Below are 12,566 nucleotides of genomic sequence, written 5' to 3'. Positions count from 1 at the left end.
AGTTATAAATTGTATTTTTTTATAATAATTTTTTTTAAAAAAATTAAAATAGATGTAAAATAATTATAATATATATTAATTAACTAAGAATTTTCAAAACCAGGATTAAAACAAAACACAATTTTTTTACTATTTACACCTCACCGCATTACGAAACGAACACCCGTAGAGCAGTCCTATCCTATCCAGTATCATCTAAATCTAATTTCATTTGCCCACCAAACACACATTTATTTTTATTGCTAGATCCCTTGTGCTTTTTAGATTTAAATTAAAAAATATATATATAAAAATCTTAAAATTACACTTAACATTTATTTTTATTGCTAGATCCCTTGTGCTTTTGAGATTTAAATTAAAAAAATATATAAAAATCTTAAAATTACACTTAACTAGCCCATGATGAAAACAACACCCTCTTGATCATCATTAAAGCACATAAAGCTTCAAAAAAATAATTAAAAAAAAGGTACCCAATTTCTTTCTTCAACACGTAGAATTCTTGTTCTTGTGTTAGGTTTATTGAATCTTCAAATGCATGTTTTTATTTATTTTTTTAGAAATTTTTTTACATAAGCCAAAAAATAGAAAAATTATCTTCCGTATTTACCCTTATCCACACTTGCTACTTCAATTAATACTTGATTTTTGTACTTTTTTTAAAACATATTAATTTTGTTTTGATGGATGGATCGATCTAAGCCTTCCTTGAAACTGAAACCTGAAAGAAGGGCCGAAGGCGTGTTTGTGTGGTGGGTCTTGCTTGTAATTTTTTGATCTGCATACCCATTTAATAATTAATAAATTCCTGCTGATTAAAACACGAAAAAATAAAATAAAAACGTGTGACTTGCTTTTATTTCATCGTTTTTTAGGGTTTAGGGCTAGGGTTAGATCTGTTGTTAAAAATCAGTTTGTGATTTTCTGCTTCTTCTTTTTTCAAGTTAAGTTTTTTTTCCTTTTTCTTAAAATGATTTTGACTTTCGGTTTCGAAACTCGGCTGTAGCGTGTGTGGAGTTTTCAGCTGCTTTGACTGAATTGGGAATTACAGATTCTGGATCAGGAACATGTAAGCCCTGACTTGATTTTTTTTTTATTATCTTATTTATTTTTTACCCTGACTTGATTTTTTTTTTTTATTATCTTATTTATTTTTTACTTTTTTTTTTTTTGCTTGAATTGAGTATTTCAGGAATTTTTTTTTTCGTAATTTTTGTGACGGTTATTTAGTTTGAATTTTATTAATGATTTTATGGATTTTGTATTACATATTTTCTTACAGTAAATTGTGATTTAGGGTTTTTTTTATTTAAAAAAATTCTAATTTGATCATGTTATGATGGTTTTTGAAGTGGAATTGAGAAGTCGAAATTTAGGGTTCTATGTTTAAGGTATTCAATACTTAGAGCGAATGATATGATTGCCGAGAAATATGAATTGGATCATGTCGATTAAGTTTGAGAGATTATGATTTTGTGATTGAGGTTTTGGATAGCGTTTGATACATGCCTTTGAGAATGTAAGTTAGGTGTTTGAATGGAAAGGATCACCGATAACATGAATTGCATGATGTTTTTTTAACAAGATACTATAATGAATCTTTTTCTGGCTAATGGGACAATTTAATGCTATGAAATTAGGCTATTGTCAAATTGGACTCTTTGGTTGTTGGCTGTCCATAACATGGTTTGTTATTAATAGTGTTGATTTTATTTTTGTTTACAGTAATGATGGGAACTGAACTCTTTGGAGTTCGTGTTAAGGAGGAGAATGATGATATCCCATCAGTTCCACCTGGTTTTGAGTCATTTGCAGCTTTCAACTTGAACAGGGTGCAAGATGGTGAAAAACAAGAAAGTAATGTAGTCAGTTGTTCAGCCACTGTGAGCGCTTCTGAATCATTGCCGGTCAAGATGGAGACGGGGTTTGAGGATGAAGCAAAAGTTACAAGGTCCCTCCGGCGTAGACCCTGGATAAAGTATGGACATTTGGATGGTTGTTCAGAGGATGAGTCTGATTCTGCGAAGCTTAATCAAGTTAGTTCGTAGTATCATTGCCATCATTATCTTTGAATTTGAAATGATGTGCAAAGTTATACAGATCCAGCTTCTGAATCTCTGTTTTCACGTGCAAGTCCTATATGTCAACTTTGGATGCCTTATAATCCATTTATATTGCAGAATCTCTCCTCGAGGTCTCAACTTCCCAAGGGAGTGCTCCGTGGATGTCCACAATGCAGTAATTGCCAAAAGGTTTATTTATTTCTTCTTCTTTTTTGTTTCCTGCATGCTTGGATTAGCCTTTCATGCAGTCTGGTTCAATTAGCTCCATTCCTCTATAACATTTTTTAACCCATGTTATTGTCTAGACAGCCATCATCACATAGATCCACAGACATTTCATTTTGAATGTAATGATTGGCACTGTACCACATATTTGGCTCCACTACTAAAGGGTGGGTAGGGTTTGTACTATGATGTAGCTTCCTGTGTTCACTGGTTGCAAGTGTCCTAGAGGATTGGAACTGTGTATCTGGCATTGTATTTTGATATACTCCTTTGTGTCTTTTATCCTCTGTTCCAATGTTATTTGGTTGATAATTGAATGTCTGGTACAGGTCAGTGCAAGATGGCGACCAGAATATTCTCGCAAGCCTGACATTGAGGATGCTCCTGTATTCTACCCAACTGAAGAGGTCTGCAATGTTGCTTGTTATATTTTGTTTGTCTGAATTTCAACAACAACAAAAAATCTCCACATCCTTGTTTGTGATGTATTAAAGTGTATTCCATGTAAAGACCTCTGAATTTGTATGTAATCTTTTTTCCAGGAGTTTGAAGATACATTGAAATATATTGCTAGTATACGGCCTAAAGCTGAACAATATGGAATCTGTCGCATTGTTCCTCCTCCTTCTTGGAAACCTCCCTGTCCCCTTAAGGAAAAAACTATTTGGGAGGGCTCTACGTTTGCAACTCGTGTCCAGAGGGTTGACAAACTGCAGAACCGGGATTCTATGAGAAAGATGTCAACGATTTCTAACCATACCAGGAAGAAGAGGAGAAGATGCATGAGGATGGCAATAGATTGTGGGGCAGATATTGGAAGTATCTCAAGGTCTAATGATACTGGTCTTTGTGAAGCTGAGAGTTTTGGGTTTGAACCCGGTCCTCTGTTTACTTTGGATAAATTTCAGAAATATGCTGATGATTTCATGGCCCAGTACTTCAGGAAGGATGAGAATACTATTAATAAAGGTGGCAGCATGACAATGCTTCAGGAGAACTGCGAACCAACATTGGATAATATTGAGGGTGAATATTGGCGAATTGTAGAGAAAGCAACTGAAGAAATTGAGGTGTGTTTCGCGAGTAGATGTGCTATATGAATGTTCAATTTCTTTTTGTTAAATAATTTACTTAATCATGTTGCTTTTCTTTGCAGTCCCAGTTTTCTCCCTTGTTTGCAACCTGAATTACAGAGTGAACTAGAGTCCTTATATTTGTGTTGGCTTTTGTAGGTCCTATATGGAGCTGATCTGGAAACAGGGGTTTTTGGCAGTGGATTTCCAAAAACATCCAGTGAAGTTGGTTCTGCTACAAATGATCGTTATACAAAATCAGGCTGGAACTTGAATAACTTTCCGAGGCTTCCTGGATCTGTTCTTTCCTTTGAAAGTGGCGATATATCTGGTGTTTTGGTGCCATGGCTGTATATAGGGATGTGCTTCTCCTCCTTCTGTTGGGTAAGACCTTGAGTCTACTATTTTTAGATAGACAAAATGCTTAGCTCCAGTCCAACATAAACAAATAATCATAAATCAACAAATATATTGTGCTGTTATGTTTCTTGATGAATGTGTTTGGAGTGTACTTTTTGTTTGTGGCTTGTATTAGTATGTGCTATATGCTTGTGCATGCATGCACTTTTATACTAGGTTTGGCGTGGATAGCCTCTTTACTGCTCCTGGAATAAATTAATATGCAATATGATTGAGAGGCGAGTAGTTTTAGGATTTTGGATAAACCGAGTTATGATTTTTTTTCATGCCAAATGATATAAGAAAGCCATAACCAAGCCTTGAACTCTTCATCTCCAGTGATGGATAGTTAGTTCAATTTTATGGCTAACAACTTTCATTTTTCAATATTTTATGAACAGTTCTTAATTTGTTCTATAACCAGGCGTAGAGCCATAGTCATGCATTTATTTTGGAGCCTAATTACTTATTTTTCTCATTCCTTTTTCTTTCACATAATTGAGAACAGCATGTTGAAGATCATCACCTATATTCACTGAATTACATGCATTGGGGCGCGCAAAAAATATGGTATGGTGTCCCCGGGAAGGATGCCGTGAAATTGGAGCAGGCCATGAGAAAGTATTTACCTGATCTATTTGAAGAACAACCTGATTTACTCCATAAGCTGGTGAGTAAAAGTTCCTATACTGTGTTACCATGTTGGATGCACGTAAAATTATGCTCTTTAAGCTTTTGTCTGGGCATGTCATTTGTTGACTCACCTGCAAATCCTGGTCTTTATTCACATTTATATCTTATGGAATTCTTCTCCTCCTGGATTCATAAACTTGAACTACAGTGGTTAGCTCAATTTCTCTGAATCTTTCAAGGATTGTGTTGATCTTCCTTTTATGGTTCTTTTATCTGCTAAATGTGATATCTGCTGTCATTGTTCTTTGATAATTTGTTTCCAAGAGTGGATATCTTCTGAAAGAATGAAGTTAAACATAATTCAGCTTAGTAATCCATATGATACGATTTAAGTTCAAGTGATATAGAACAAAGCACGGGAATTTAAGTACTGAAATGCTCTATTTCATGGAATGCTGGACGCCTTTTGTTTTGTTTTGCCATCAATGATCCTCCAGTTGTGTCAGCTACAGAGGCTCCTCTTTGGGTGTTCTATATCTTATGATTTCTAGCTGTAACTTCTTTCTGGTTTGTTTCTCTTTGATTTTATATTCCTTTTATTTGAAGGTTCTTTGATTTTTCCAATGAGTTTTTTGGACTTAGGATAGCATGGATAAAAATGATTATTAACATACTGTCTTTTACCCTACTGCTTTCTTCTTATATCTACAAGAAAAACATGCCCTGAACTCGCTTTTGCCTTTTAGGTGACTCAGCTCTCCCCCAACATACTACAATCTAAAGGAGTGCCTGTCTTTCGGTGTGTTCAGAATTCTGGAGAGTTTGTGCTGACCTTTCCTCGAGCATATCATTCAGGGTTTAATTGCGGTTTCAATTGTGCGGAGGCAGTGAATGTAGCTCCTGTTGACTGGTTGCCCCATGGACAGACTGCTATAGAGCTGTACTGTGAGCAGAGACGGAGGACTTCCATTTCCCATGATAAACTGTTGCTTGGGGCAGCAAGGGAAGCAGTGAGAGCACATTGGGAACTGAATTTACTTAAGAGTACTAAATTGAATAACTTAAGATGGAAAGACATGTGTGGAAAAGATGGGATATTAGCAAAAGCATTTAAGGTAATCTTTGATTTGTTCTATGAGACTATCTGGCTGATTTTCATACTGGGAATCTAGTGTTTGAAATTTATTTTGTCTCATTGCAGTTGTTTCAAATCATTTAAAATTTAGCTTGGCTTGCCATGGATCAAATTAGTAATTCAAATATGCCATTAGAAAATATTGGAGTCCTAGGATGCTGTCATTAGATTGGTATTTGCATATCTAGATTGTGATGCTTGGACTCAGCCTCAAGATGCCATCTCAGCTCTATTGTTGGTAAAACTTTTTTACACAATTTGGCTGTGTACTGTTTGTGGAACAGGCAGATGATTTTGATTTCCATTTCTTATAATGAATTGGGGAGTACTGTTCTACTTTTCAGTCTTTGCTATTTATTTTCTTTATTCTTTATGGTTTGTGCTGCTGGTATCTTATCATTGAATTATTAATATTCCCTTCCAGAAATCCTGGATGATAGTTTGAAACTGGAAAGTGTCATTATGCTAGCAATGAAAGTTATCACTGGCAGACTTCATTGTTATTCTATTTCCCTCTTGACTTTGGATTTTTTTTTTGTTAAGGAACGTGTGGAGACAGAGCGTGTGAGGAGACAATTTCTCTGCAATTCTTCCCCAGCACTGAAGATGGAGAGTGATTTTGATGCCTCAAGTGAGAGGGAATGCAGTGTTTGCCTTTTTGATTTGCACCTGTCTGCAGTGGGGTGTCATTGTTCTCCAGACAAGTATGCATGCCTGAATCATGCAAAGCAGCTGTGTTCATGTGTTTCGGGTGCCAAATTTTTCTTGTTTCGCTATGACATCAGTGAATTAAATATCCTTGTGGAGGCTTTGGAAGGAAAATTGAGTGCAGTGTACCGATGGGCAAGACTGGATCTTGGACTTGCCCTGACTTCTTTTGTTTCCAAAGACAATGCTGAAGAAGGTAAATTATCATGTTCTCCAAAAAGAACTGAAACTGAACAGGTGAGATCACATGCGTCAGCAGATCTCCATAAAGTTTCACCAGGGAGAATAATATCTGGTGACTTCAGAATGAATTCAGCTGGGTTCTGTTGGCAAATCGCCACACAAGAAGAGAAGAAACCACCTGAAGATATACCTTCAAAAGATGCAAGGGCATCATCTGTATCTCATAGTTCTTTTCAAGTAATTGAGAAGGGAAATGACAATTTGAAGCTAAACCAGAAAGGTTCTAGTCTTTTGTCTACAAATTTAAGGACACTAGCTTGCCAGTTGTCTCAAGAAGACCCATCCTATCCTGCAGGCCTGGCTTCAGAGAAATGTGAAAGGAAGAAGCCTTCAACTTTGTGTAATGACAATATTATTCTTCTTAGTGATGATGAAGGCGATGAACTGAAGCCAATTTCAGAAAGGACAAAAGAAAATGTTTCTGTAAACCATTCCTCACTTTCAGAGAAGCTATCAATTTCGCATGATAGGTCATGTAATGACAATAAAGATTCAATCTTAACTTTCGCTGTGATCAACAGAGCAGTAAAGAGTGAAAAGAATATCAGTTTGTTTCCTGATGAAAACAATTCTCCATCCGGTCCTTTGCAAGTGAAGGATGGCTATAATCAAGATGGTGGAAAGGTTTTGGGATTTAATCAACCGAATGGCTTTTGCCTTGCAGGTCCAAGCACTGCAGGTTTTGGTAGGAATATTCAGAACTTCTCATCTAATAGAGACGCCGGCAAGGATAACAGGATGGCAAATGCTGGGAGTCAGCAACCACAGCCATCTGGCAGTGGAAAGCCTAACATTGAGGATGAGATGGGAGCAAATGCCACCTCAACTTCAGTAGACAACTCAAGAACTATGGCTGGTAGCCCATCTTCCTCGCAAAATAATTTGGACAGGTACTACCGCCAGAAGGGTCCCCGCATTGCCAAGGTAGTGCGAAGGATCAATTGTAATGTAGAACCTCTGGAATTTGGGGTTGTGCTTTCTGGGAAGTCATGGTGCAACAGCCAAGCAATCTTTCCCAAAGGTACTTTGCACATGTGTTTTATACAATGGCAATAAAGTTCAAGATTAGCCTTGTTAAGGAATAGGAAGAGACCTGTATTTATGCGTATTTGTTCTATTTGATGCAGGGTTTAGAAGCCGAGTTAGGTACTTAAGCGTTTTAGATCCAAGCAATATGTGTTACTATGTCTCAGAAATACTGGATGCAGGGCGAAATAGTCCTCTATTTATGGTAATTCCAAATAATCCTTTGGTTAAGATTTCTTACTATAGCAACCTGTCATCCAACATTTTGATTGTTGCAAAATATACTTCTCATTTATCTATCCTTAAATATCCTGTGAGGTCTTCATTACTTCTTGTGATCCTTACTGAAATTCTAAGCAAATAAAGAAATATGGATGGTGTTTCTTCTACATAGCTTTCGTGAGAACTTTTTGGTGATAGCATACACATATAGTACAAGACATGAAGAATGGGTTTTAAGATGGCTGCTTGGTACTTGTCAGATGCATCTCATTGCTGCTCTTCTCTAATACAGTATACACTAAATTTTACTGATCATTGTTATGGAATTTTAACCAGTGTTTTCTGATGTAAAATTTCACAATATAGCTAACTTTGGCAGGGGCAATACGTCTTGAGATGAAATTAACTTGCAGTTAGAAATCACTAGCCCTCCCTAAAGAGTTGTGATATAACCCTGCAAATTCATGATGATTGGTTTTGTAGCTAGTCTTTGGGTGAAAGTGATATTAATGAAGTATATTGAAGAATCAGATGAGTATTGGTTCAATTGGAAATTACTCCAGGTTGAGGTGCTCAGAGTTGATTGCCCATGCTCAAATTCCTTCATCTCCCAAGCAAAAAAAAATATAAAAAGAGAAGTATAACCTAGTAACTTGTCTTTCAGTTAGGCAATGGATTATTGAATCTTGCGGATGGTTTAGATTTGGGCCATTGAAATTTTTTATGTGCAGTAAGTTTGAACAATGAACTTCTAGCCTGGGTGGTTGAGATTGTGATTGGTTATTGCATTGAGATAAGCAAAAATTGTAGCTTATTTCACTTCTAATCTGTTGTGCTATGGTATTTTCAGGTTTCCTTGGAGCATAGCCCAAATGAGGTATTTATTCATGTTTCAGCAGCCAGATGCTGGGAAATGGTGAGAGAGAGAGTGAATCAGGAGATCACAAAGCAGCATAAATCTGGAAGAATGAATCTTCCTCCCTTACAACCTCCTGGAAGTCTTGATGGCTTTGAAATGTTTGGGTTTTCTTCACCAGCAATTGTCCAGGTATTTTTACAGCAGACTGATTTCCTTACTTTATCCTTTTTTTTAATTACAACAAGGCAAATGGTCATCCTATCTTGTGTTTCAAATTTAGTTCATTACTCCTTTTCCATTTTAACTGAAGCTCACTAGATTGATTGATTTCCTTTTTTTCATAGATGCCTTGTTTCAGAATGTATGGTCATTCATTGATAATCTTTCTCTAGTTGTTCCAAATAATAACTGCCATAAATTAGGGTATGTGAAATGGACCGTCTTGCACTTTTCAGAAATGTAGGGGCTGAATTGAACTTCTTCTGAAAAATTCTAGCTGCCTCAAATTTGTTATCTTTTCTGTGCCACCATCAAGGTAATTTGGTGGCTAAAATGGTGGTGACTTGATGGTGAACTGCATGAATTCATAAAGGGTGAAGTTTTTCAAAAAGGGAAAAAAAAGAAAATTAAATCATGTTCTTTTAAGGTGCAATTTCGTTCTTCCCTAAGGGCCTATTTAATGACGGTAATTTATTGGGGCTAGTTGACCAATACTTTATCAGTATGGTGTTAATTGACCAAATTTGAAACACAGGTTAAGATGACTATTTGCCATAGACACATGGTGGGATGACTATTTGCAATTGACAAGAGGCGGTTTTATTTTGCCTAGTAAAAACTACAGATATGAGAGCCGAACTGAGGGTTGACCTAGCTCTAGGTCAAGGCCTGGGTTGCATGGTTGACCCAGGTAATCCCAACCTTCTACAGTTTTTTTAAAAGAAAAATAATGATGTTATTTTGGTAAAAAAAAAAGAAAAAAAAAAGCAATGAGTTTTCCCTCTTATGCAGCCCAGGCCAGGTCTTGGGTCACCAGGTTGACCTGCCGGAGCTACACTGGGTCTTGTAATTATGGTAAAAAAACATTTATGGTCCTAAGATAACATGGTTCTAAAAATTAGTGAAACTGCAGTTCAAAAACCCTGTATTTAATTTCTGAAAAGAAAAGGAAATACAACTAATATGTTTGTACAACAAATATACCTTAAATTTATAGTTTTTGGTTATCCAAGGCTGAAAAATATATCTCCCATGGTAAGAGCTCTGGTAGCTTTCCAACAACACCAGTAAACCTTGTTACAGACTCGCATTATGTTTGGATGTTATATCATATCTGGCCTTAAGCTGATGTCTTTGGATCTGTAAGAAAACAGTTTAGTTCTTAACATCCATACCGTGTAAAATTCTGGATTTTGAATTTTTTCCTCAGCTTCAGTTTTGGCAAATCATTTTACGTTGAATATAATTCAGCTCTCCTTTTTCCCCCCTCATAAACAGGCTGTAGAAGCATTAGATAGAAATCGAGTTTGTACAGATTATTGGGACTCCAGGCCATATTCACGGCTGCAAGGACATATTCCACAACATCCTGAATCCAAAGCCAATGCAAGACATTCCCAGGGAACATCTGAGGATCAAAATAACAGAAAAGTTCCTGGGAGCCAGTTTTTACCTGTTGAAGTTGATACGACACTTGGGGGTTTATTCAAGAAGGCAAGCCCAGAAGAATTGTTCTTGCTGAGTCGTGTTTTAAGTGACAATAAACCAACAGCTAATCCTGGTCTCATAACACAGCTTAATGAAGAGATTCACAGTCGTCCTAGATGATTCATTAATTTGGTCTCCCAAGGATTTGAGACTGAATTCCACTGTAATTTTTTGACTCTGTAAATACCAAGTTCTCAGCTCGCATGATGCCCATACGTCTTCATCCAATCTGTGCTCATTTGTTTAGTGAGAGGAAAAGAAAATGATCTAACAGAAAGGAAGTTTCTCCTGCATGTCTTCTTTGAAGGGTTAGATGTAGAGGAGAATTGGGAAATTTGTTCAACCATTTCTTTACATGGCGTCTACGATCTTTTGGGGAAGCATTCCAGCTCTAGAATTTCTTTCCTTGGTTCTTAACACAGTTCTTTTAGTGTACTGAGATGGCTTACAAATTACTTATGGAGCTCTTGACAATGATCTACCATTCTTGCTGACTGACAAGGTTGTACTTTCATCATTGAGAAACTGTCAAAGTTGGTACACTTGTAGATTCATGGCCATACTTGTATATTTCGATTCTTTCTTATCATAGTTTTCATGATAGAAGTGAATTATCGTTATTGGGGTGCTCACATAGAATCAAGACTGGTATGTTTCCCCAAAATCTGTTGATCCTAGCAGAAACTGGAGTGAGAATTGCCCCTAAATCTTACTGATTTGAGTAGATTTGCCTCTGGTAGACAAGGGTTTCTGAACAAACGAGGGATCTCTTCCCTTTTTCTCTGAAAGGATAAGAGAAGAGAAGAAAAGAAACATGACCAATCCTTGCCCAGTGCAAGGATGGGATGATCTAACACAGGGGACTCGTTGTAAGAGTCCAAAAAAAACCCTAGATTTTCAATTGCTGATAAATACAAAAAAGAAAAAGAAGAGTAATGCTACTTCACAAAACAAAAAGGGTGATAAGAATAAAATATATGAAAAATCCGAACCATGAGTGAAAGAATCCTGTACTCTGGATTAATTACTATTTCGGGATTTAAAAAAATAAGATAGTTGAATTAAAGGGGAAATATCTCTATATATTCTGGATAGCATTTAATTATTGTTCTGGAATAAAAAAAATGAAAAATAATAAAAGCATGTTTATCCATACTTTATTTTATATTTTAAGAGAATAAAAATTCCCTCCAAAACTCTTTTAGAATCAATCTTATTTTATATTTTTGTTTAAATTCTTCAAATATACGTGTTTTTATTTCTTATGTATCTGTTTATTTAGTCTTGAAACATTAACCAAATACAATTACTGGTTTTTTTAATTGATATTTTAGTGATTTAAAAAATACATTTTATATATATCAGAAAAAAATTAAAATCATATCTTTTACCATTGAAAATGATAAAAATACATTTATTCTCCTTCATTTTTCTTTTCCTATTTCTCTTTCATTTTCATGTTTATATTTTCTATGTTATATGTATTGATAATTACATATTAATTGTGTGTTAAATATTGCGGTATATGATGTATTTTTTAAAAAATATCAATTTAATATTTTTTAAAATAAAAATAATTTAAAAATACTTTAAAAAAAATTATAGCACAAAAACAATCAATTTTAATTTTTGCGTTGCGCCGCATGCATACATTGAATTCACATGATTGTTTAATTATGGGGGGCCTAGCTTTGGATTTCATCAAATATCTTTTTCTAACTTTAGTGCATTAAATGCAAATAGGACTTACTTGAAAAGACACAAGCTAGTTGAATTTATTGTTGGGTGATGATTTTGACAAATCCATCATGATAATTATTTTTTAATAAAAAAATAATATGTTTTTTTTAAATCAGTAAAATAATATATATTTAAAAAAAATCATGAAATAGAATAATTTGTAAACATCAACAATATATATTATTTTAAAATACAAACATGTCATGTAAAAAGGGTATTATTTTATTAATTATTTTTTAAATTATGATATTATTATTATTATTATTAAAACCCTACTAATAAGCAAAAATAACATTAATCAAACATGGATTTAAACATGCTGTTAAATATATAGGGTTTGAATTTGAGTGGACACGCCCGCTTCTGAGGTTAGGTGTTCCCCATATATGTAATAAAAGAAATAAATATGATAATTTTATTATTATTATTTTAATAATTCAATTATTTTTAGACTATATATTTTTTAAAAAATAAGTTCATCCTACTCTGCTTTTAAATACATTTATATTTTTTTAAAATTTGAGCCATAATGT

At 34.9% G+C, this 12,566-nt stretch overlaps 1 protein-coding gene across 4 annotated transcripts; it reads left to right on the top strand.

The window, feature by feature from the left end:
• The first annotated feature begins 314 nt into the window (after window positions 1–314).
• Window positions 315–11,043, top strand: LOC105133866 (putative lysine-specific demethylase JMJ16). Of its 4 annotated transcripts, none has more exons than XM_011038004.1 (12): window positions 315–469; window positions 1,726–2,036; window positions 2,181–2,252; window positions 2,618–2,695; window positions 2,831–3,358; window positions 3,521–3,745; window positions 4,269–4,430; window positions 5,140–5,508; window positions 6,072–7,500; window positions 7,607–7,710; window positions 8,578–8,775; window positions 10,084–11,043. In XM_011038004.1, exons 2-12 carry the CDS (start codon window positions 1,728–1,730, stop codon window positions 10,411–10,413), a joined length of 3,804 nt encoding a protein of 1,267 aa, XP_011036306.1. In that variant the 5' UTR covers window positions 315–469; window positions 1,726–1,727; the 3' UTR covers window positions 10,414–11,043. The 4 variants fall into 4 exon arrangements, with proteins under 4 accessions (XP_011036306.1, XP_011036304.1, XP_011036307.1 ...); XM_011038002.1 differs by lacking the exon at window positions 315–469 and adding an exon at window positions 666–752; XM_011038005.1 differs by lacking the exon at window positions 315–469 and adding an exon at window positions 691–765.
• The last annotated feature ends 1,523 nt before the right edge of the window (window positions 11,044–12,566 follow it).

This window comes from Populus euphratica, unplaced genomic scaffold, assembly GCF_000495115.2.
Source record: "Populus euphratica unplaced genomic scaffold, PopEup_1.0 scaffold54.1, whole genome shotgun sequence".
Classification (NCBI taxonomy): domain Eukaryota; kingdom Viridiplantae; phylum Streptophyta; class Magnoliopsida; order Malpighiales; family Salicaceae; genus Populus; species Populus euphratica.
The sequence above is the reverse complement of the archived record's forward strand: the minus strand, read 5'-3'. Positions and strand labels throughout refer to the sequence as shown.